The 26475-nt window shown below is 34.7% G+C and overlaps 3 protein-coding genes, 1 long non-coding RNA gene and 1 pseudogene across 4 annotated transcripts; 3 read left to right on the top strand and 2 right to left on the bottom strand.

Annotated features, from left to right (window-relative positions):
- The first annotated feature begins 139 nt into the window (after positions 1-139).
- LOC145601752 (ubiquitin-ribosomal protein eL40 fusion protein-like) lies at positions 140-4315 on the top strand. The gene is made up of 5 exons (XM_081657820.1): positions 140-285; positions 3186-3272; positions 3622-3739; positions 3841-3907; positions 4230-4315. The coding sequence occupies exons 1-5, from the start codon at positions 183-185 to the stop codon at positions 4272-4274; spliced, it is 420 nt and encodes a 139-aa protein (XP_081513946.1). The 5' UTR covers positions 140-182; the 3' UTR covers positions 4275-4315.
- Positions 4316-6579: 2264 nt separating this feature from the next.
- On the bottom strand, positions 6580-7821 carry LOC145600426 (uncharacterized). Its single transcript, XM_081656325.1, has 3 exons — positions 7708-7821; positions 7155-7444; positions 6580-7057 (listed from the first exon to the last, which is right to left on the bottom strand). Exons 1-3 carry the CDS (start codon positions 7819-7821, stop codon positions 6580-6582), a joined length of 882 nt encoding a protein of 293 aa, XP_081512451.1.
- A 1716-nt stretch (positions 7822-9537) lies between these two features.
- Positions 9538-10216, bottom strand: LOC145603096 (uncharacterized). Its single transcript, XR_014104686.1, has 2 exons — positions 9959-10216; positions 9538-9791 (listed from the first exon to the last, which is right to left on the bottom strand). It is a non-coding gene; the product is annotated as an uncharacterized LOC145603096 (long non-coding RNA).
- Positions 10217-14628: 4412 nt separating this feature from the next.
- LOC145600427 (splicing factor SF3a60 homolog pseudogene) lies at positions 14629-15861 on the top strand (annotated as a pseudogene).
- A 2117-nt stretch (positions 15862-17978) lies between these two features.
- Positions 17979-22220, top strand: LOC145602567 (ABC transporter I family member 1). The gene is made up of 2 exons (XM_081658754.1): positions 17979-18112; positions 20922-22220. The coding sequence occupies exon 2, from the start codon at positions 20922-20924 to the stop codon at positions 21609-21611; it is 690 nt and encodes a 229-aa protein (XP_081514880.1). The 5' UTR covers positions 17979-18112; the 3' UTR covers positions 21612-22220.
- The last annotated feature ends 4255 nt before the right edge of the window (positions 22221-26475 follow it).

A 26475-nucleotide genomic window follows, 5' to 3' on the forward strand; every position in this document is an offset into this window, starting at 1 on the left:
TTATTTTAATCTTTTCAAGGAAAAAAACTATTGCCTTGGGGAGAGGTTTTCGTAGCTATTAATTTTATTCAATTAGTTTTAATCCAATCACCATTATAATTTATAAATACAACCCAAAGATGATCATACATTGATACTCCTATAACACCAAGGTAACCTGCGTTCGATCGAGATCAAAGAAAATGCAAGTCTTTGTGAAAACTCTTACCGGCAAGACCATCACTCTCGAGGTCGAAAGCAGCGACACCATCAACAATGTTAAGGCCAAAATTCAAGACAAAGAAGGTTAGTGTTACATCTATCCTTTTTCTTTCTTTATTTTTCATTGCAATTTGCATTGCATGCTAGGGTTCATTAATTATAATTTGTATACTTATATACCTCCTCGTTTCTTTTTAGTTGACACGTTTCTTTAGTCACGTTTGCCAATGTACTTATTCAATCATTAATATCTGTAATTATCGATAAGCAAAAATGTAATACCCCGTATTTTCATACGTATTTTCCTAATTATTAATTAGGAATTATTTTATAAAAAGGGTATTTTAGTAAATTTATTATTTGGAGCCAAAATAATATTTGAATTTTGGCGCCAAAAGTATTTTGAAAACTAATCATTATTTTGGATAAGATTTATTATCCATTTATCCTATTTTAAAAACCGGATTATTTATATATTTCGGATATTTTAATTAAGGCAAAAGCTATATTTTATTATTATTTTAATAAGTCCGAAAATATAATTTATTTAGCTAATAATTTCAGATTTTCTTATGAATAAAATCTGATTTTATAAGTTAAATTATTTGGTAAATATTTGGTATTTTATTATTTAATTATTTATTACAATATATATTATATACACAATTATTTTTAATTCCTTAAAACGAGCAAAATATATTCCTAAATACTAAATAGGAAGGCTGAAAATATGAGCTTAGGAAAGCTCAATAATTTCGGCCATCCCATAAAGATTTTGGGAAAATATTTTGGTAAATTGTATTTTTAATTATCTCCCTAAAATCTCCTATTTTCCATAATTCTAATTCTCCATCTTTTTGATATCCAATTATTATATTTTGTTTCCATTCATTCTTCTTAATTATTCCCCAAGCAATTCCAATTTCCTTAATATTTTTCATGACATACATACCTTCCATATTCAATTATACACAATCCCTTCAAATATCAAAACCTTTCTTAAATCTTTGCTTACTTCTCCAAGTAATCTCTTAAACCCTAATTACCATAATTATTCCTACATTTTCCTACCATAATTCATGCACATACTAGCCTATAAATACCCCTTCATACCTCTCACATTCTTCACACAAATTCTCTTCTTTTCTTCTCCTCAATTTTACACAAATCATCCCGTCCATCTTTGAAGCCAATTTTCGGGCACTTCTGGTCAGTTTTTGGGGTAGTGACATTTCACAGAAGGTTGTTCCTCTCGAAAAATCCTTGAGGTTAGGCTCAAGAATCACTCAATTCGGAGCTATATTGAAGGAGTTATAGCCTCTGAAAGTTCTGCCTATTATTTCCTGCGCAAATCCAATTCTTTTCTTCTCCTTTTCTTTTATTCAATTATTATTATTATTATTATGGGAGATTAATATGAAATTATTATGAGTAGTTTTAATTATATAAAATCATGTTTTAATAATATTCATGTCGAATTAATTTAAGAGGTTCATGTACATATAGTTGGGAGGGTTTAATTTAATTATTTGTGATTATTTGTTAACCTTATATTGATTAAGGTTATATTTATTTGTAGGGTGTTTTTGATCAAGCTACTTGAGAGTTCTTTTGAAGTGTTGTTGGCTAAGTGGAGATCAAGGTACGTTAGGTGGCTAGATACCTTGAAAGTGATCGGTTTGAATGACATGTTTGAATGATGAATTGAATTAAATTGAATTGAATTATGGTTTATGAATTAAAAGTATGTTTAAAGGATTGGTTTTAATAATTAAATTGGAGTATGAATTTTTATTACATGTTTTGATTATTTATTATTCATGTTTAAAAGGGATTGATTTTAAAAGCATGTTGAATTTATTAAAAGAAGTTTGAATTATTATTATTAAAGGTTGAATTATTGGATTTAAAAGAGGATTTATTGAATCATGGATTTATTATTATTTATGCTTTATAAGCATGTTAGTAATCCCACTATGCGGATTTGGTTTATTGATAAGACTATGGACTTTGTATGACCTAGTCTTTCCTCAAGAATAGCCTTGTAATATAAGGAGACTAGCTTGGGGGGTGTGCACACTTGGGAGAGGAATTGGTTTTAATATAAGGAATTGGTTTTAAATAATTGGAATTGGTTTTATTGATTATTGATATTGGAATTATTGAGAATTGGTTTTAAACCATGAGTTTGGAATTATTGGATCATTTATTGGAAATTGGTTTTAAAGCATGTTTGCGAATAAATTGAGTTTAATTATCTTGCACCTATCGTACTCAGCATATTTTGCTAACCCGTACTTCTTATTTGTTTTGGTTCGCCCTGTTTACCGTAATGGTAAGCAGTGTCGCTTATTTTCAGGTTGGAGTCAATAAATGATGCATTGGAGTCCCGGGATTGGTTTTCACTAAATTAGGAATTTGGTCTTGTATCTATTTTAAGTACTCATAACTTTGGTTACTATTTATGGTTATTATTAATAAAGAAGAGTATTGAAGTTTCCGCTGCAAAGTATTGTTGTTTTTAGTAAGATGAGTAGCCTTGCGTAATCACGCGGCGGTAATACGCTTAAGTCTATCTCTACGGTATAATTATACGTAGTATACTAGTATTTCCGTAGAGGGAGATTTGGGGGTGTTACAAAAAATTATGAAAAGTTGATATTTTGAAAGTTTATAACGTGACGAATCTAACAAGATCCTACATCACTATATTTTTCATTACGTATAAAGCACAAAACACGTGTTAATAGTGCTAAAGTCAAAATGTGTCAACTAAATAAAAAAGGAGGTAGTATGTTTTTTCCGTTTTTATTTACATGAATTAGTTCTCTTTTCACGTTTGCTAATGCATAACAAGAGAGGTAAATGTTAAATAATTAGAATGACAAGATGTGTTATATGTTACAACACTCAATTGTATATGAATCTACTAATATAAATAAGTGAATAAGAGCATTAACCGGTAATATTAAATAATTTTGAAGGTATACCACCGGACCAGCAGCGATTAATCTTCGCCGGAAAGCAACTAGAGGATGACCGTACTCTTGCTGATTACAACATCCAGAAAGGTATATTATTAGTATGGTTGTTCACTTGTTCATATATAATAATACCCTTAATTTTAAGTGGTTGATGGCTTGCGTTGTGTGTCAATATTTAATTTGATTAGTGCATAATTTTACAAATTTATAGATGAATGATCTATTTTCCTTCCATCATTGAAAAAGTTATTGATTTATTTACAAAAATGCCCCTTAGAAATGAATTCAACGTGAGAAACTAGACATCCTCATGTTTAAGATTATTTTGATGTGTTTAATTAATTTCTTTTCTTAGCCTTACTTTTATTTGTTCTTAATTGATTTTTTTTTTTTAATTTTTTTTTTATATATATATATTTAATTTGCTACCGTGTAGAATCAACTCTTCACCTTGTGTTGAGACTTAGAGGAGGAGGATCTGGAAAATTAAGTTATCCACCATCTTTGATGGCTTTGGCTCGTAAATCTAACCAGGATAAGTTGATTTGCCGCAAGTAAGATTTTGCATCTTTGCTTTTTGTCATTGCTAAACCACTACTTTACCCATGTTAAATTTACTCTTGTCAATGCAAAAATTTTGACACGTTTGTGACAGGTGCTATGCTCGCTTGCCTTTGAGGTCTACTAATTGCCGCAAGAAGAAATGTGGACATTCTAATGAGGTATAGCTACCATCTTTTACAAAATTCATCCAATAATTAAACTAAACCCTTTTTCATAATTATGAACATTTTTTTAACTCATACTAAGGGTTTGTTCTCATTAACTGAACTCAGCTGAACTGAACTGAACTGAACTCAGCTGAACTGTGCTGAACTGTGCTGAACTGAACTGAACTGAAATGAATATTTTATAAGAGAAGGAAATTAGGAGCTGAATTGAACTGAACTGAACTCAGCTGAACTAAACTGAACTGAATTTTCAACGTAAGAGAACAGGCCCTAAGCTAATTGATAATTGTGCTTGATTGGTTCTTTTCAACAGCTAAGGCGCAAGGCTATGATTTTCACTAATGGTAACAAGGGATAGAGGCCGGCTAAATTTGGTTGAGATTTGCACAAGTTTTAGCAGTATCCAATAAAAATTGTTTTTGAACAATTGTCTTATGTCTATGGTTTTGATGATTTCATTAGTATTAAACGTAGAATTTTATTCTCTTTATGAAAGACTTGTTGTCAAGCCTTTACTTTTAGAAGTGATATTACTTGTTGGCTTATCGCAGATATATTTCCCATTTCAAGACATTTTATGGTTATCTATGTTATTTACAAGTACTTCGTACTATATATTTTATCAGCGTAGATGTTTTAAATATTCTACGTTACTTTAAGATTTTTTTTTTTTTTTTTTTTTTGCACTTGATATTTACTGAACTTAAATTATTTTTGCTTATGATAGAGTCCAAAGAACAAAAATAGCTAGCAATAATAGTGTATACAGTGAAAGCACCTTATACTCCGTATTATTTATTAATAAGTTGGTGAAATGGTAGGGGTAAGGAGTAAGGGAGAATTTTGGGTGTGGAATGGTTTGAAAGTTAGAGAATGCGAGGTAGGGGATGAAGCTGAGAGTAAGTGGTTTGACTTGGACACTATTCATAACTTTGACTATATTTTTTTTTTACCATGTATATAAAAATAAAAAACAAATATTTTTTTTTGAAAGCACGCCGCGGATAATATTAAATAAATAAGATCAATTTCCGCCAAAGTAGATAAATTTTGAGGAAACGGACCCAGAGTTACAAACTCATCACACCCTCTAGTATCCCATCTCGCAACACTATGCGTTAGAGTATTACTCGCCCGCTTAATATGAGAAATAACAAAGGAACTAAAAACAATAGAAAAACTAGCAATATCATCATATAGAAGGATCGGAAGACCGGTGCAAACCCCTTTGCTCTATCCTTGACAGCCTTCACAACATTGATATCATCACTCTCCAAGTGGATATGCTCAAATCCCAAGCGTCTAGCAACCCTCAAGCCAAAGCAGCAAGTTGCAGCCTCTGCACACGCAACATCCCAGCCCTGCATTCTCCTGTCGAACATCAGCAACAAGTACAGCACCCTGAGCGTCTCTAATTACCACTCCAAGCCCAGTTTTAACACCCAAGTGTGCATTACAGTTCACTTTAACACTCCCCTAGCTCGGACGGCACCATGAACTGGCAGATGGAAATCCCACATGGCCTGGAATGCTATGAACTCTGCCTGCATAATCATCACACTCACGCACCAAATTCACAAAGCCTTTAGCTACCTCTACAGCATTCAACGAGCCACCCTCGAAGACAGCCTTATTCCTACAATGCCACGAAGCCCAGGACAAAGTAGCCCATAGTCACTAGATCAGCACGAGAGGCATTTTTAGATAGCCACAGAAAACGTTCAACAAAGCTGGAAGAGGGAGCCTGCTGAATTTGTTGAACAAAAGAGCTTGCTCCCCAAATTTCAGTAGCTGATGTACATTCATAACAGGCATGAATTATAGTTTCCTCCAATGCGTTACAGATTTAACATGCCTTATATGCCTGTAGGCCAGACGCTCCTTCACAGAGAGAAATCCTTTGCAAGCTCGCCAAAGGAAGTGTTTCAATTTTGGTGGGCAAGTGAGGGACCAAATTAATTCCAGACAACGTCCAAGTCCACCTCTGGAGTTGAATTTATCACCTTCTTTCCCAGCAAATAACACGATTTACGTTATATGCTCCATCCTTCGACAACTACCAAAACATCACATCCTTCGGTCTGCTTGGAGATTAAGGGATGGTGAGAATCAGTGCCATTTCCTCTTCACAAAAGTTACTGGATATAGCATCAATATCCCATGTATTAGAGTTATGGTCAATCAAGTCGATCACTCGTAGCTCCATGTTACCAGTAGCTGTCGGTGTTGGGACAAGTGTTGAGGTCTTCCCAGGCAACCAAGCATCACTCCATCCACTTATGTCACTCCCATTCCCCACTCTCCACTTAAGGCCCTCAAGAAGCAATTCTCTCGCCCCCCCCCCCCATATGCTCCTCCAACCATAACTCGGATCATACCCCCTACTAGCCATCACCAAATCACTATTCTTGAAATATTTGGCCTTTAGGACTTCGATTCGCCCGGCCAGCAGGCGGGCGACGTGCTTATCTTGTGTGACAACACTAGAGAGCCACCAACATGAATAAACGTACTCGGGTTATGATGCAAGCGCCAAATTTGCTTGGCTAGGAGAACTTGATTGAATAACTTCAGATCACAGAACCCCATACCTCCTTGAGCTTTCGGCCTACACAGAAGTTCCCATCGTTGCCAATGGAGCTTACTAGCCCCTCCGAAGACCCCTACCAAAACCGAGACAGCATAACGTGAAACTCATCAATAATGCCATCGGGAATCTTAAAAATGCTCATCATGTACGTCGGGATTGCTTGGGCCACCGCTTTAATAAGAACTTCCTTGCCCGGAGTAGACATGATTTTTTCCTTCCAACCCTGCAATTTTTTCCATAGTCTTTCCTTCAATCCGGCAAAAACAGCTTTTTTCGACCTCCCTATAATAGTCAGCAAACCAAGATATTTTTCATGCCTCTCAACCTCCCGGACCCCCAAAATCTCGATAGTTTCTTGCCTTCGACTTGTGCAAACCTTTTTGCTAAAAAATACCCCAGTCTTGCTTAAATTGTTTTTCTGACCCGATGCTCTCTCATATGTGCTAATAATGTTAGCTATAGTCGAGCATTCTAGCGTGCTGGCTCTTGGCAAAAGGATACTATCATCGGTAAGAAATAGATGAGACACTCTTGGAGCACCCTTGCAAATCCTAGCACCATGAATAAAATTATCATTGGCTGCCTTGGTAATCAACGTCGAAAAAGCATCCGCACATAACAGAAATAAGTACGAAGAGATAGGGTCACCTTGCTGTAATCCTCTCGACAGGAGGTTTATAAATTCGACCATTAATCTTGAAAGCGAAAGAAACACTACTAATGCATAACATTACCCGATGAATCCATTTGGTCAAAAATTTCAATTTTGGCATAACTTGTTCCAGAAACACCCATTCAACACGATCATAAGCCTTGCTCATATCCTGCTTCAATGCAATGTTACCATCCTTCCCCTCACTGCCCCTCTTCATAGCATGAAATATCTCAAATGCTATGATATCATTATCAGTTATCAGTCTCTGCGGTACAAAAGCACTCTGATTCGAGGATATAATATCACCCAAAAAAAATTTTAATTTATTCGCAAGCACTTTTGAGACAATTTTATAAATAACATTGCAGCAGCTAATTGGTCTAAATTTCGAAATCATCTTCTAGGCATCACATTTTGGAATAAGGACAACACACATATTATTTATTCCCGAAATATCAATGTCACCCCTCCACCAATTTTGAACATAAGCAATTATATCCGAACCAACAACATGCCAAAATTTCTGATAAAATAAAGCGTGCATACCATCAGGGCATTTGGGTGCATTTGGAACAGAGCATTTTTTATCCCCTCGCCAGTAGGTTCCTTGTCAAGAATCCCATTCAAATCTGCAGTAACCATCAGTTCCAGTCCCTCCATCACTCCCTAGAAACCAGTTGGGGAGCTAGTTGCAAACAAATTGGAGAAGTAAGCCTCAATAAGTCTCTCGATGTCAACACGATCCGTTTTCCAGTCTCCATTATCATCAAATAGGCCCTTAATCCTATTCCGTGCTTTACGTTGACTGCTTTGTGATGGAAATATTTTGTATTTTTATTCCCATCACGAAGTTCATTAGCACGAGCACGGATGAACCAATAAGATTCTTCGAGCAAATATAGAGAATCTAACTCTGCCACAAGAGTGTTACATCTCTCCAGTCTCTCGCCATCCATGGCACCCTCTTTCAGAATTTTTAGAGCCTTTTCTGCCTTTTTAATCTTCTTCTTTATGGACCCAAAGGTGAGAGCAGCCTAGCTACCCAATTTCTCCCCACAAACCGCTAATTTCTGAGGTAAGCCAAGACCATCTGCCCCTGACCACGCCCCAGCCACCACCTCGCCACATTCTTCTTTTGCAAGCCAAAAATGCTCAAATTTAAAGCCCGTACTACCACCATCTTCAGCCCGGTTTTTCTCTGTAGAAAGTAAGATTAGAGCATGATCGGGTTTAAGGATCGGAAGATGACGAACAGTGTACTCTGGAAACAAATTGCACCAGCTATCGTTTGCCAAAAAGCGATTTAGTCGCTCTCGAACATATGTGGCCATAGATTTGCCTCTATCCTACGTAAAGATATTACCTTTATAACCAAGGTCACGTAAGGCACACCTATCAATTGTCTCCCGGAAAGCATCCATCAACCTCTCGTTTCTAGGGACCACACCTTCCTTCCCATTCATACTCAATATTTCATTAAAATCACCAAACATAATGCAAGGCAAGGAATCAAGCCCTATAATAGAAGACATAAGAGACCATGTATGATGCTTATTGGCTTGCTCCGGCCAACCATAAATTCCCACCGCTCTCCAAGAAGGCACATTATTAGCATCACGCACATTAACATAAAAATGATGTAATGAATATATATGATACTACATCAATCTTCATGTCATTCCACCAAAGCCCCAACCCCCCGAACTTCCAAAAATACTCAAACAAATACCATTCGTATAACCACAACGGTTTCTAATTTTATTAAGACTGCTTTCATGAACTTTAGTTTCCATTACAAAAACTAAATCTGGCCTATCCCTCCAATAAAGATTTTGAGGGCTCTAACTGACCTTGGGTTGCCAAGCCCGAAGCAGTTCCAACTTAATATTTTATTGTTTTTCGAGGGCTTAGTCAACACCAAGACCCTCCACTTGCACATTCACATCACACACAACATCAGACTCAACAAATTTTGCTTTTTTGCTACCCTCCCCACTCCCCATACAATTATTATAGTACAAAAAATGGAATAGAGAACGGTTGAAATAGGCCTTATAAAACGCCTCAGAGGCGTTCTTCTGCTAAGCGATGTGTAAAGTTTACAGAACGAGTACATGAGGCGTTCTATATGCAAGGGAAAAGAGAACGGGTGCAAGAGGCGTTCTATATGGTAGAGATAACCGTTCTCTTTCCTATTTCATAAGCTTATAAAAAAAATGAATAAAAGAGAACGGTTAGCAAAGATAACCGTTCTCTTTGTCATTATTTTTTTAAAAAAAATAAATAATTTTTGCATCATGGATGTTGCCTATATACAGAGTACTAATCTATAAATAAATTGAATTGAAATTGTAAAAGTAGAAATCAAATGCCAAATTCAAACAACCTTTATTTATTATCCTTTATATTTAATTGCGAGTAATTTGTAATTACATCTGATGGTTCAAAAAAAATATTACATCCAAATGTATTTGATACAATGATCTAATTTAACTTAATAATTATCAATATGCTAATAATAATCCTATTGAACAATTCAACAGTAGCCTCTATTGTGCTTCCACCAACCTCAACCACCGCAGCCAGCGCTTCCACCAACCTCAACCACCGGAGCCAGCGCTTCCATAAACCTCAACCACCGGAGCGTTGCCACCAATAGTCACGCAAATAGTGAAGCCGCACCAAACACCCACAAAGCAAAGATGAAAAATTAGAATTTAATCCAAATCATAACACAAAAAATCAATTGATAAAAGTTGTAGATATATACTTAATTATTGAGAATTAAACAAGCTACCTCCGTAAAGGTGAATACCATTCAACCCGCAACAGGCTTGCTACCATTAACAGAGCAATAACACAAATTCGATGGTTCGATCTTTCGCGCACCGCACTGCATCGGGTTGGGGTTGGAAAACAAGGCTCGATTTATTTCTAGATTCTCCGTAACATCAACGGCGATGCAAAGATAAGACAGTTGTAAACAAAGGAAGAAGACAGAAAGGAGGATTTGCAGCTCGGAGTTTTTTGGGCATTGAGGGATGAAGGTAGAAGAGAAAGGAGTTAGGATTTCAAAGGAGGGAAGAAGTGAAAGCAAAGGAAATGAAGATGAAGTTATGAAGGAACATATGATGGGATTGACGGCTATTTTAGGAGTTAAGAGGAGTTAGGGTTAGAATTTTGGGCCTTTTAATATGTTAGATTTTTCTTATTTATTTTTTTTTTAAAAAAAATGTTAAACATATAGAACGGTTAACGAAAAGGGGCGATCTATATTGTAAGTGTAAAATTTGGATGTACCAAATAGAACAGTTAGCTATGATATGCGTTCTATGAATTAAATTTGTAATTTAATAAAAATAATAAATAAATCAAATAGAACGGTTAACTTAGATAAGCGTTCTATATGATCCTGGAGATCGCCTATCTAAGTCAACCGTTCTATATCTTGCGTTTCTTATTCTAGTTTTTGTGGTAGTGAATTATTATCACATAAAACTCCCTCCCCCTTCCTTTTCCCCCCCTACCAAAGATATTTCAACATCAGACATCATAGTATCATATTCACTATTAGGAGTAATTCGTTCCACACGCTTCCACTTATTATTTTGTTTTACTCCTGTATGAGAAATTTGGGAATTCGACACCTCCCCGTGGCTTTGTACGTCTGGCAGCGACAGAGTATTAGTAGCAGCAACATTACTTGCCTCCTCACTTGGTGAGTCGGCAATTTCTTGAACCGTAAATGGTCATAGCACAGCCTTGTTGGTCCTCGGATCAGTTACCACTCTCAATGAAGCTTCTCTAGTCTTAAGAGAGTCAGAATTATAGGAGCTTGGGGAGTTAAACAACTGCTTACGTGCAACACATGGAGGCCCAAGTCGTATAGCCTTTGGGTCATTGTATAGTAATCAACGCGTTGATTTTCCTCGAGCAAGATTTTCCACCCACTGTCTCTCTTTTTCTCTATCAGCATCATTGACTCTAGAACGTTGCATTGGGGAGGCTGTTAAGAAAGGGCCATATTGACCACCGTGGCTTCATCCTCACTCTCTTCAAAGAAGCAAAATTCTTTATCCGCGTGTCCTAGCCTTCCACAATAGTAGTAGAAATCCCCTAGACGCTCATACTTGAAGCCGACCCACTTTGTCTTTCCATCACCAACAACAATTTTCATCCCTCTCCTTAGCGGCTTTGCCACATCAATCATAGCCTTGATACGCATAAATTTTTCCCACCCCAATGGGTCGGAATCATCAAATTCCAAGAAGCCACCAAAGCTATCACCTATCTCCTTAGCAAAGCCCAAGGTACGTCTACAAAACGGTACATCCAACACCCTAATCCAGAAAGGAGACTATTGGAAAGACACCTCAAAAGGTTGTTCGTCGCCTTTGAGTTCTTGGAGAAGCAGAATTTGGTTATCAAAAGCCCATGGTCTTCCATCCATGTCCCTCTTCTTATCATCCTCATCAAAAAATTGTATGACGAATAAGTTTGTTTCAATCATACAAACGCCACATTATCAATGAAACGCCATAGGTTTTTGCCGTTTTTCAATACTCTAATCATAGCCTTGGTATTGAAAGGTTTTTTGGTTAGCAGTTTTCCAACCAAAGAGAGTTCAATTCGAGACTTGGAAATCGTATCATTAGGCTCCTAAAAGTCCTGACCGTACACCTTGTACTCTTCCTCTATCAACCGAAGTTTTTCCCATTCTTATACAAGATCATCAGCCATAATTGCAAACAAATAGAGAGGCACACAATCGACAAGTGAAATTTGTGAGAAAAAGATATGAAAATTGATGCAAAAATCAAGAACAACGAACTTACAGAACAAACCCTAGCAAAGCACCCGAACCCTACTCGAGGGACTCTTTAGTGTTTAAACAAGAACAATAAAACGCAAATATTGTCGAATTAGTCTTAATATTTATTTAATTTTTTTTTTTCATAACTTTTGTTGATACATATTTATAAATATTTAATGTTAAACTTACATTGTGCATCGGCAAGCATGTCCGTCAGCAAACTGTTGCAAGACTTTTGGAGCGGACGAAATATGTAATTTTCGGCTTGAAATTCATTGATGCATAGTTGTTTGGGTGAAAATACTCATGTGATACCGAAATTTTTACGAAGTTTATAAAACCCTATATTTTCAATCCTTAGCAGACGAAAAAATAAAGAAATTAAAAAGTTTTTAGAGCTTTCCATCGGTAAAATCTGAGTTATCGCACATCTTATGTTGTTACTCTACTTGTCTTTGAATGACGATTAGCATTATATTGCCAAGGAAACTCCAATTCTCACTTGAATTTTCTCAGCTAAAATACAATCTAATATATATATATATATATATATATATATATATATATATATATATATATATATAAAGGAGAGTTTTTCTCCCGAGTTTTTAGAGAGCCACGTAGGATCTAATTTTCTTAGTGCGACACGTAGGGTTATAAATCTTAGTAGTAGCCAATTAAATAAGAGATTATTATAAACTTTTATAATTAAATAATTCAAATGCCACGTAAACAAAATTGGCGAATAAGATTTTTAGATTTAAATTAATTAAATATAAAATATTATCTTTAGATATTAGGAATTTTATCTAAATATATAACCAATTTTAGCACATAAATTAAAAAAAAAAAAAATTCAAACAAACCGTGCATTGCACGGGCTTCATCTATTATATTCCGTATGTATCATATATTTTGTATATATCTTTGTATAGGGGTTAGGCGTAGCTTTAGGGCATGTTCTCTTCCGTTGAAATTCAGTTCAGTTCAGTTCAGCTCAGCTCAGTTCAGTTCAGCTCTTATGTCTAATGATATTGCTAATGATATAAAGCCAAATTTCATTCTTTTAAGCTCTTATTACAACGACGACAACAACAACAAATAATAATAATAATAATAATTATTATTATTATTATTATTATTATCAATAAATAATAATAATAATCATGAATAAATAATAATAATAATAACAAAACAATAATACTAATTATAATAATCAATAATTAATTATAATAATAATAATAATAATTAATAATAATAATAATATTAATAATAATAATAATAATAATAATATTGATACAATTCATTGTTCAAATGGTTCTATTTTTTTGATACACATTTCTATTGTTAATCTTATTGAGAAAATTAGAGTACTACACAACTTAAACTAATTTTCATAGTCAGTTAGTTCTTTGTCTTCTTCTTGTCCACCAAGCTCTTCCATTACCTCGGCATTCCTCTAAACTGACTCCCATATCTGATCAGTTATTTCTTGTCGTACAATATCCATAACTGCTTTTCTGCTAGGATCGTACATAGTATGATCTTCTCTTCGCTCCATGACTTCAACTTGGTGCGTGAATGGAATCCCTAGTTCATATAAACGAATAAAATTGTGTAGAGTACAACAAACAACGATTATTTGCAACTGAAAACGTAATTCCATTTGCGGCATCAATTTAGGTTGTAGATACATGTAAGTGTTTTGTGTTATTTTTCTCCTCCATTACCTAGGATCGTATTTTTTCTTTTCTTTTTTTTTTTAATTTTTTAATTTTTTTTTTAATTTTTTAAAATGGGTTAGATACATGTAAGTGTTTTGTGTTCTTTTGTCATAATACTATTTTATTTTAAAATTAAATAGTATATGTGTTTAAAATATTTAGAGGTTTCAAGTTTTTAATATATTTTCCATAAATTTTATAATTATATAGTATATTTTTCGTAAGAATTTTAATATGTACATTTGTATATACACATAGGTATAGTAATATATAATCAGAGACCACTAATCCGTAATTAAAAATCACTAATTAATAAGTTTAGTTCAGTTCAGTTCAGTTCAGTTGATTTCAGTCAATCAGAACAGGCCCTTAGTCAATAGTTATCCCAAATATTAAGGGATTAAGTTAGGTGTTTCTTTTCCAAACTCTACCCAAATATATCCCAAATATATATTCGTGTTTTTTTTTTTTTTTTTTTTTTTTTGATGATAATGGAAAGCTCACGGAATTAAATTCTTTCAGTTTTCTATTCAAGCTTATCCAATTACAGTTGTAAGGGTTTTTTTTAAAAAAAAAATTATTAACTGTTTTTTTTTTTTTTTTTTTTAAGAGCTTAGGTAAAATTTGCCAAAAATATAACAATACTTTCCATCAAAAAAAATATAACAATACTTACCAAAAATATAAATTTTGCTAAAATCTAGCATAATTCAATTTAGAATAGAATTCGTGATGATCAAGTATATGTGATTAGATCGGTTTCTAAAACCAATGTTAGGTCGGTTTGATGATGGCCTCCCACAGCAATAATATAAATACATATGTAGCTTTGTTTCAATAAAAACATACAGTATATGTCATTAGCTTTGTACGAGTATTAGTTTACGAGAGAATTGAAACTTGTTTGATAATCAAGGAAAATCTGGTAAGATGGATGTTTACAATAATAGTAAGGTGTTTGACGTGTTTTATGACATGTTAAAGATGATACGAGAATCCGGGCGTCGAAACCCCGAGGCGGCTTCTACGGTGGTCCGTGATGGAGAGCAGTACGAGCAGATGTTGGCTAACTTACAAAACATGGAGATACCCTTCAGTGGTGAAGAATGTTTCGGACAATATGTCGATTTACACGAGTGTTACAACAGGTATATTAATTCTAAATTCGGTCATCCTATCAAATATGTGGTTTATCTTGATAATTTTCCTACAATTGATATGATTCCTTCCAAATACAAGGCTACTGCACAATACAAAGAGTATATGGAGGGTGTGCTCGCGTACTTGACATCTTTCTTGGATCGTACGAAACCATTGTTGTTCCTAGACAGGGTATTTAAGATCGTCGAATCTGAATTTGAAATAGGTAAAAAGCGGCCTAGGCCAATGTGTGTGGTCAATGATGTGATCGAGCAGTTTGATGGATATGACACGGTTGAGAGTCTAATTGAGTTAGGACCGATGAAGCTTAACGAGGCGTTGAACACTTTGGGGGTTAAATCTGGTGGTACGCTCTACCAAAGAGCGGAGAGACTTCTACATGTCAAGAATACGCCTATAGAGATGATTGACCGAAAGCATTTCAAGAAGTTAAAAGGCGGCGAAATTGGACTAATTGAAGCCAAAGTAAAGAAGTTGTGTGAGATTCTAAAAGACGTTCTTGAGCGGACTAGAGAACGTGTTAGGAACAGGCAGGGGATGACTTCCGATGAGTTAGCTCGTGATCGAGTACATGACATAGGAAGTGATGATGCAGAAGAGGACTACGACGACAAAACAGATTGTAATCCGCTTAAGTTGCCACTGGGTTGGGATGGGAAGCCTATACCTTACTGGCTCTACAAGCTTCACGGCCTTAACCAAGAATTTAAGTGTGAGATTTGTGGCAACTTCACCTACAAGGGCCGAAGGGATTTTGAAAACCACTTCCATGGACTGCGTCATCAGCATGGGATGAGTTGCTTGGGTATACCCAACACCAAGACCTTTCATGAGATCACTCGAATCGATGATGCCAAGGAGCTGTGGCAGCAGATTCAGCTCAGGAAAGGGTTGTCATTGTGGCAGCCTGATGCACTCGAGGAATACGAGGATGCAGAGGGTAACGTTTACAACAAGAAGACCTACAATGACCTCTTTAGGCAGGGTCTAATTCAAGTTTAGATCAATTACTCTTACTATTTTTATTTTTGTATTAGCTTGAATCTGAACTTAGCTACTTGTGTTTGCATGTAATCAATCATGTTCTTATGTTGCATGATTTAATTTCCAATCAATTGAATTGATACCTTTGAATCAAGTTCTTTTCTTCTATCATCATAGGTTGCACCTTTAATTACCTAATATTATTGCATCTTAGCAAATAATGTAACACAAAAGTTGTAGAGCACTTGATTAGGAAAGATGAGATCAAGGACAATAGTCATAAGCCAAAATTGACTGAAATATGAACAATAAGTCAATAATGATTAGACGACTTCTAAGAAACATAAGTATTATAACAATGTGCAGTGACTGAATATAGTAATAGTTGCCTTGAAAAATACCACCATTCTCATAAAGCAACATATCATAGAATGCCATATCATCAAGTGAAGCAAACATTCATACATCATTCATCGTTTGTCTCAGCTCAAGTGAAGCATTCATGGCAAGGCAGAGTAGCAAAGTTAGCTAGCTGACACTACTTCAGTGAAGAAAACATATCTGCACTGCAACAATGAATAGAGAAAACAAAGTAAGACAGGAAGTTAAACATCAGCCCAACACATAAAATTGAACATCATAATTCAACTTTCACGCGAACAAAGAACTTGCAAACATCAAACTTAAAAAGGACCAAGCAAACTAAATATAATCTCTTCCTGTAAAATTATCACTGTTTGTTTTCTATGGTGCTCAAGTACCTGGGGTCAGTGGCTGACGTTGTTGACCATGCATAGTTACAACAGGCCGTGGCTGTTCTTTCAAGCACCACTGCAACAATGTTTGCAATATTACAGTTCAAAATAAGGTCACAGAGCAGAAAGTACAACATAATCTTGATGAGATTTTAAGTGTTAAAAGAAAAATGCAAGTTTGTATACCAAATTTTCCTTCCAAGGCACGGGGAATGGAAGAGAGTGGCTGATACTGTGGTCCTAGATGACCTGTGTGGGCTGTGTCTGCAACGATTTGCTGTATAACAGTTTTTTGGTCTACATTACGCTGATAAGGAAGCACTTCTAACTTTCTAAGTTGGTTTTGTACTGCTCATCTATTTCATTGACGGGGGCATTAGAGACTTCATATTCTCCCTTGTGCTGAATAACTTTAAATTCTCTCTATCAATCCTCTCAGACTACACCTCTATGATTTTCCATCTATAACAACATTGATTAGGAATCAATTGACTAAAAAAATAAAGTTGCAGAAAACTTAAAATATGAAAATTGCAGAAATAGTTACTAAATAATAGAACAGATTAGGTAGTTGGTATTCTATCCTGCAAAATAAAGAAAGTACTCAGTATATTTGCTGAGATCAGAGCAAAATATATAAATCTAGAATCCTACTTCTAGAACAGATTTTGGAGCAAACCAACAAAGCCAAGAAAAACTAGTTTATCGTATGAATGTATGATAAACAAAAATAACGTTTACTTAGAGTATAGGGGTGCTTATGAGACGAGACAACTCGCGAGTAACTCGAGTTCGACTCGGTCAAAACTTGACTCGAGTGAGCTCGACTCGAACTCGAGATTGACTCGAATTGTTAATGAGTCGAGTTGAGTTGATCATTACTCGACTCGAAAGCTCGTAAGAAGCTCGAAATCTTTCATATAATATTATATATACAAAAATAAATATATTTTTATAAAAAAAAAAACTTTTATTTTAGATTATACATTAATAATAAAAATTATTTATGTACTCGACAAAATTAAAGAGAATGAAAAGATGTTACACCAAATCGAGAGTTTTACTAAGACAAATCAAATTGCAAGCTACTCAAGATCGACTCAATCAAAGCTCGACTCGGTCAAAGCTCGGTCAAAACTCGACTCGATCAAAGATCGACTCGATTGGTCATCGAGTCGAGTCAAGCTACCCCAAACTCGAACTCGACTCGCATCATAAGCACCCCTAGACTTAGACCCTGTAAATAATTTCTGTTCACCAAAAATAATTTCAATTCAGCAAAAATACTTGTAAGTTGAAGTAAACGAGGGCTTTATAGTATTTTCAAAATAAATCCACAACTTTTTATAATAAACGGACTGTTTTTTTCCCTTGTTTTCAATTTCACCCCTTTGGAGCTCTTTTACGCTGCACCCCTCTTTCTCTCTCCTCCATTGAAGCTTACTCTGACTTCTCCATTGAAGTAGCTTCCGAGCTTTCTATCCTCCATTGAATCTATTGAAGCATTTTCCGAGGTAAAATATTTCTCCATTTCTTTGGGTTATAGTGTATCAATTTTATACTCCGGGGTTTAATTTCACGCTGTTGTTATTAATTTCATCGTCAGCGGTCAATTAGGGTTCTTCGGTTCTTCTAAGGTGGATTATTGAACTATTAATTATAATACTTAAGTTATGAAAGATTATTGATCGATTTTGTTGTGCGCTGTTATTAATTTACGTTGATATTCTTAAGTGAGATGAATTTTATGTGATTTTTCGAGCCTAATTTGATGATTGAGTGAAATTTGTTTGCTAATTTTTTCATCCTTAAACATTATTCGCTGGCGCTGGCAATTTATTATAGAATTCGAAATTCCATACTCTTAATATGTGATTTCTCAAGCTTAATTTGATGATTAAGTGAAGAATGGATGCTAATGAATTGCATTTTTGGAGCCTAATTCGTTGGCTTTGGAAATTATCTACAGAATTGGAAAATTACATGTTCATATACTCGGTATTATACTTCGTATAATCAATAGGTACATGACATTCATATATTAAGTCAAAGCTGTAACTACATTGAAGCACAAAAATGGTGATTGCTGTATTGTTTTTAGCTTTAAGAGAACTTGAACATTACAAAGAAATCGCAGACATATGCTATGTAGTAGAAGGAAGATTTGGAGGGTGGAAGTTTGGATTAGGAGAAAACACAAGTATTCAATATATAATCATAAGAACCAAAATGAAGATGCTTAACTAAATTCATAAGCACATAGCAATGCAGCTTGCTAGGTAACTTTGTCATCAACATTTGTGAAGTTTCGAACAGACTTCATAACCCATACACTTGAGATCCCTGCCAAAGTGCCAAATCTTTAGAGAACATAAGATCAGCACTAATCAATAACTAAAAACACACCTAACTCGTACAAAAGCTAGAAAAAGGATAATTAATTCATTACAGTGTGTTTGGATAAAAATTTAAAAAGGAAAGGAAGTGAAGAGGAAGGGAGAGAAGGGTAGGGGACGGAGGAATAAATTTAATTCCATTGTTTGGATGATGGGAGAATAGGAGGGAACGGGAGGGAAGTTTGTAAAAGGGGAAAGAAGAGAGGAAGTAAAAAGGGGTGAAAATTGGGCAAAGATGCAGGGGAAAGTAGGTGAGAATAGAGGCAAGGGAGAGAGATGAGGCAGATCTTATGTGAGGATTGTTACCATTTTCTTTCCAATTTTGGAGAGATTAATTTCTTAAATATTGAAGGACACAATTTGTCATTTTCCTTCCATTCCCCTCCTCTCCTTTTCTAGTCAGCCTTCCATCTTTAGACATGTATTCAGATTTACCACTTACAGCCACTAACATGATAAATTAAACCCTCAAATTTACTAGATAAATCCACTTAGTCTGTTAGCTGTTTATATAAGCGGGTTTGACTAGATGATTGTATAAATTTGTTGTGTATAAGTGTTTGGTACATAATTGTTAACTAATAGCTACATTGTGTAAATGACCAATAAGGGTATATGCATAATTTGATCAAACGTGGTAGAGGGTAATACATTTGATCAACTTTGGGATGGGAGAGTTGTTTCCCCTCAATTACCACAAACCTCAACTTTGATCATTTTACTAGCTAGCATTTTTGGAATTAGGTTTTGGAATCAAAACTAATATATCTCTGCCAAACACTCTATTAGAGGTTTGAGTTATTCAAACCTTTCATTCTGCTCTAAACCTCTCCTAACCAAACACCCCCTTAGTAAACTTGATTTGGTTTCCAACAAATATTTCTTTGTATTGATTAGTGAGTTCAGCGTTGCCTAATTCACTAAACCCTTCTTTCCTCATAACTATGATTCAAAAGGTGAATTGTTATGTGCTAGTAGTACCCTTTTTGGGGTAATTTACAAATGGGTCATGACTGTCATTCTGTTACCTAAATTCATACCATGAATATGGTAATACTAAGTAAGCTTATAATGGCAAGGTGGGTTCTAGATAATTATGGTGAACTAATTAAAATCAGATTTACTATGATGCTTAATTATTGATTATTAAGTATAGACTACTTGCTCTTAATATTAGATCCATATGCCATTATATATAGTGATGGAGTCATTTTATAATATGAATTTGCTTTACCAATTTAAGAACTGAAATAATATTCGAACTAATTTTCTAATATATTAGCATCAATTAAGGAAGTATTAGTTAGGTTTGGGTTTAAAGATTGAAACCATGGTCTAGTTTAATGATTATAGAATCTTAATGAGACCTTAGGTTAGTATCCATGTCATGGATCTTAGCTGCATCCTCTAAAGAGTATATCATGCCAAATAGGGTTATGAATTCCATACCTTTATGATTATAAGTGTGTACTTAATGAATAATTTACATACATTTTTCTTAGTAAAATGTTTAAAATAGATGATTCTTAGCAAGAATAACTTATGGTTAAATTTTGAATGGTTGTACGCCCTTGATAAATCAATATACATTATACCTTAGTATCAGAGTTATTTTTTATATTCAAACTTCAGTTTAATTCCATGCTTCAACTCGAATAGTTGAACTTATTTAGTAGAGGTGAAATCAGTTTCTGAAGACATGGGTTTACTTTGTGATATTGCTGATTCCTCGGAATAAGTGTTTAGTATTCTCTTTTAATTTGTATTCCAAGTGACTGCTTATCTGCATGCAGTGGAAGTTTATTGATGAATTTACTAATATGTGATAGTTGATTATGCAGATTGCCAGATTGATGATAGCACTCTGTGCATCCTGCATAAATCTTGTTTTTTCTTATTTAACTCCTCCCCTTTTTACTTTAAATAGATGTCGCTAAGAAAAGCTCCACTTCCTCGCATACTTATCAACAATGCATCTTGCATGCGAAATGCCCAACAAATTTTGCGCCATGTTAATGCCTCTGTTCATGATGGCGGTGCACTTGTGCTGACAGGTAGCAATGGTTCAGGCAAAAGCACTTTCCTCCGCATGTTGGCTGGCTTCTCCAAGCCTTCTGCTGGAGAGATCCTTTGGAATGGCCATGACATTACGCAGTCAGGAGTATTTCATCAGTATAAGCTCCAGCTTGGATGGGTTTCTCTGAAAGATGCTGTCAAGGAAAAATTTACAGTCCTGGAGAATATTCAGTGGTTTGAACTTCTGGAAGGAAAAGAAGGAAGATCTCTTCCAGCCTTGGAGCTTATGGGTTTGGGAAGGTTGGCAAAGGAAAAGGCAAGGATGCTGTCGATGGGTCAGCGAAAAAGACTTCAACTTGCTAGGCTGCTGGCAATTGATAGGCCTATTTGGTTGCTGGATGAGCCATCTGTTGCTTTGGATGATGATGGTGTAAAATTATTGGAGTATATAATTGCTGAGCATCGAAAGAAGGGAGGAATTGTGTTTGTGGCAACTCATCTGCCTATCAAGATTGATGATGCAATGTACTTGAGGTTGCCGCCCAGATTTCCTAGACGGATGACTTTGATCGATATGCTTGATCGCAGTGACATTGCTTGATTTTATGAAGCTGGTGATTAATTTCTTTGAGGTTGCTATAAATTAAAACCAAGACTGAGGCATGCTTATTAGTTTTTCATCAGTAAACTTGCTAACAGCATATGGCACTCGACTTCTACCCCATGCTAGACCTTTGCAAGGTTTGACACTTTGACTCCATCAGCAGCAAAATGACAATTGGCTTTGGTGAGGATTTATTTCTTTGATGATTCAGATTCCTTTGTGTTCTGTGAGTCTTTTATGGTCTTCTACTGGAGTTTTTCTAGTTCATTGGGTCTTCATTCTACAATCTGCTCGCAACCCTTTCGTTGCACTCCAAAGTGATGAACGCTGCCTGTGTGATTGTGAATTATGTTGGCATTTTTGTTCCACGTTGATGTATTATAGAATCAGCATATTGGGAACTGAAAGAGCATCGCGAAAGTTGCAGGCTCTAGTCTCTCTCTCTTATGGAGTGGAGTTTTTGATAGATTATAAAACACACATTGGAATTACACTCCATGAAGTTACACTTCCAAGTAACTACATTAGTTCGATTTTTTTGCTGTCTATGAATTGTATCTTGGATATAAAATCCTTAATCTGCCTTCATAAAATTGCAAATCCGTATCATTTGTGTACAAAGTTTGAGAGTTATACTCGTTTGCTAACAATTTATAGCTTTGGTTTCTGTTTTTCTAAGCAATCTCTCAAAACTATATATATATATATATATATATATATATATATATATATATATATATATATATATATATATATTATCCTTCCAAAATCTTCAACGCAACTCCAATAGTTGTACCTATGGACTTGCTTGCAATTTTCAAAAATCTCTAGCTACTAGTTTGACCATTGGAGCTAAAAAAATACAATTAGCTTGGTCATAAGCTAATTTGCTTGAGAAAAAAGTTTCCAAAATTTTTGGAGATTAATATATTAAAATAATTTAATTTATAAGGCTAATTACCATTGGGGTACAGAAATAGTTACAAACATAATTAGCTTAAAATCATATGTGGCATGACAAGCTACTTTAACAATTAGCTAACCATCGAAAATGCTCATAACTTAACGACACCTAATTACTAAAAAACAAGGGTAAAAAAAAATCTCATCCTACAACAAATTAAATACCCACCATTGCCAAAACATTTCAAAGTGCTAATTTTATGAATTATGACTAATAAAGGGCTAGGAATTATTCATCATCATATAGTTTACTACCCATTTTATTATGCCTAAGAAAATAAGACAAACATTTAAAAAAAATTGGATGTACAGCAAAATATTATACATGCGCTTTAAAGTTACCTTAAAAATGAGCAAAAGTTATTCTAATATAATAAAAGTTATTTAAGCTTTAAGGATAAAAGTTACCGTAAATTCAACAAAAGTTAACTCGATATACAGTAATATTAAATGCATACAAAAGTTTTTGTTTCAAAATGGGATCGAATAGGGCTTTTGAAAAATTTAGAATAAAGGTTTAATAAGTTAACTTTCTTATTATTGATCAATTAAAATACTAGTATTTATACAAAATTCGCGCTCATCAATTTAGCGTACATACACATATATTTTCTGATATTAATTTGATCTCATATTTATAGCATTTATTATTCTAAATGGTGAAAAGAAACATTCATATACACTTTCGTAATACTTGAAAATCTCAAACAAATTTATAATATATATTACATACTCATATTTATATTATATATATTTTATATTATTTATATATTACATATATATTGCACATGTAACTATGTTATATTTAAATTAAAAGAAAATTCTAATTTACATATGTTGTTCTCATAATTTAATTTAAATGACTATATCTTTATTTTTTTAAAATTTTTGTAACATTATTTTTTTTTTTTTAAATAACTGTAGTCAATATTATATTGCTTTAAATTTTACTCCTTCCCTAAATGAAGATATTATGTATGTGTGTTAAATTGCAATTGGTCTAATGACCTTAGTAGCTTAGTGAGATAACATTATAGACTTTTAGTCACAAAATAGAACACTTTCCTTATTTTCATGTCATTTTTGTGTTTAAAATGTTTATATCTCATGTATACTGCTAACCTACATCCCCTTAAGACTTTGCAATAGTAGCATTTTAGTGACCCATGAAATTAAACAAGAATGCAAGACTACTCCTCCAGCCAATTTTCGACTGCATGGAGTATGGCCAACGTATGGAAATGATAACACTAGAACCAACCAATTTTCGATTACATGAAGTATGGTCAATTGCCAACATATGAAAATGACACTGGAAAGGAGTATTGCACAAATCAGCCACTCGGTGGTTCAACTTAAAATGTAAGTATAATTATGAATATCTTATTTGTATAATATGTCCAACATATAAGTTTCTAACACACGCTTAACTAGTTTAGGCTTCATGTATGCACTACTATTATTTTCAAAGCTACTCATAAACCAATTTTTCAACAACTAACAAAATCATCTACGTAATTGCAACAACAAAGAGAGAGAAAGTAGTGTAATAACATGTGGTCAATAATCTCAAGTTGATTCCCGTAATTAATTGTTAGACATATATAATGGGAATGTGTATTTCCTTGAAATGAGGTTGTGTGCCATTGTCGACCTGAAGAGATTCCAAATTGCTCGTGTGAGTGGTTGTGGACGATGGAGAGACCGACGTATAAATAGAAAAAACTCTATTTTACCTAGTGTAGTATACCGGTGTAGTGCTAGTATTATCATCGATAAACTAGTGTATGCCCCGTGTATATAATGTATGTATGACTCTTTGTTAATGTATCACTTTTCTCCCTTCAAACTGGTTTAAGCTATGATCCATATTAGCTATTAAAAGACATTCCAAAGAATGTTTAGTGCCACGGGACACTCTCCTCTATTTGTTTCTCATTGCATGCGCCACATGTCAATTTCTCTATTTGTTTTCTATTGCATGCATGTCTTCATTATAAAATAAAAAAATTATCAATAAAATGCAACATCTACCTCTAAAACTGAGTGCCTTACTCCCTTACCACTAAGCTATATCACATTTTATGTTCTTTATTAGATACAAAATATTATTATGTAGTAGATAAAATATGAAAAACAATCTAACTAAAAAAAACTAATCATTAATTTAATAATATACTAATAATCAACCACATGTATATGACCTGGGGCATTGCTCGGGCCAATATACTAGTTAATTACTAGTTAGTTATTTTAAAAAAATCAACTGTGAAGTGTATTCAGCATTGAAGTCTATGAAGCCCTTCAAAGCCTCAGGCCCAGACGAGTTCCAGCCTTTGTTCTATTAGAGATTTTGGGATACAGTTAACCCAAGTGTGGTGAAATTGGTACGTGATGTGTTAGAAGTTCGAGACTTCCTTTAAGGATTGAATGATGTGCTCCTTGTCCTTATTCCGAAGACTGAAGTATCTGAAAAGGCTAATCAATTTCGTCCAATCGGATTGTGCAATTTTTTGTACAAGTTGATTACTAAGGTTATTGTGAATCGGTTGAAGCCTATTCTTCCGACATTAATCACTCCAACGCAATGCTCTTTTGTGCCTAAGAGACAGATTACAGATAATGTGATAATTGTTTAAGAAATGCTTCACACGATGAGGCATAAACAACGAAAGGTTGGGTACATGGCAGTCAAAATTGATTTTGAAATGGCCTATGATCGTGTTCGGTGGTGCTTCATTCTAGACTCTTTAATGGAGCTTCATCTTCTACAAAACATGGTTGAGATTGTCATGCAATGCATCAACTCAGCAAAATTGCAGATTCTTTAGAATGGAGAGCCTTTACAAACTTTTAGTCTGACAAAAGGAATTTGACAAAGAGACCCTCTTTCTCCGTATATCTATGTTATTTGTATGGAAAGACTTGTGCATCTTATTGACAGGGAGGTTTGTTTGGGAAGTTGGAAACCCGTGAAAGAAAGCCGAAATGGCCCTTCAATATCAAATTTGGCATTTGCGGATGGTTTGATATTATTTTATGAGGCTTCGATTGATCAAACAAGAGTTATGCAAAAGTGCTTGAATATGTTTTGCATTGTTATGTTTCGGGAAATAAAGTTAGCATTGAGAAATCCAAGGTTTACTTCTCGAATAATACAAATTTGGATGTTAGGGCTGAAATTTGTTCTTGCCTTGGAATGGATCCAACAGAAGATTTTGGAAAATATTTGGGGGTTCCTACAATCAATGGAAGAACCTCTAAGCGTGAGTATCAATTTCTTGTGGGTAAGATCAATGGAAAGTTAACTAGATGGAAGAGCAAAACGTTATCATTGGCAGGCCGCGCTACATTGGTATAGTCGACTTTGTCTTCAATTCCCCTGTACAATATGCAGTCCACAAAGCTATCTAGGACTACATGTGATGAGTTGGACAGTAAGTCTAGGAGTTTTTTATGGGGTGAACAAGAAGGAAGAAGAAAAGTTCACCTTGTGGCTTGGGACGCATAAACAAACCGAAAGTTAAAAGGGGCTTGGGTATTTGTTCTATGCGTGATGCTTACCGTGCTTTTTTGGCAAAATTGGGTTGGAGGATGCTTGCGGAACCATCAGCTTTGTGTTCTTGTGTTTTAAGAGCGAAATATTGTGATAATCGATGTGATCTTGATGTGTTTAAGGAGAAACCTTGTGCTTCGAATGCTTGGAAGGGTATTATGTCTAGTGTCGACATTGTGAGAAAAGGGGTTAATATGGCGGTGGGAAATGGTGCTAAAACATTCTTTTGGCATCATCGTTGGGCGATGAAAGAACCTTTATTGCACTATGTGAGTGAAGACCCTCCATTAGAGATGCAAGACATGACAGTGAAGGAATTATGGGGTGCGAATTTAGGTTGGA

The sequence above is a fragment of the Chenopodium album genome, chromosome 21, assembly GCF_948465745.1.
Source record: "Chenopodium album chromosome 21, dcCheAlbu1.1, whole genome shotgun sequence".
In the NCBI taxonomy this organism is placed as follows: Eukaryota; Viridiplantae; Streptophyta; class Magnoliopsida; order Caryophyllales; family Amaranthaceae; genus Chenopodium; species Chenopodium album.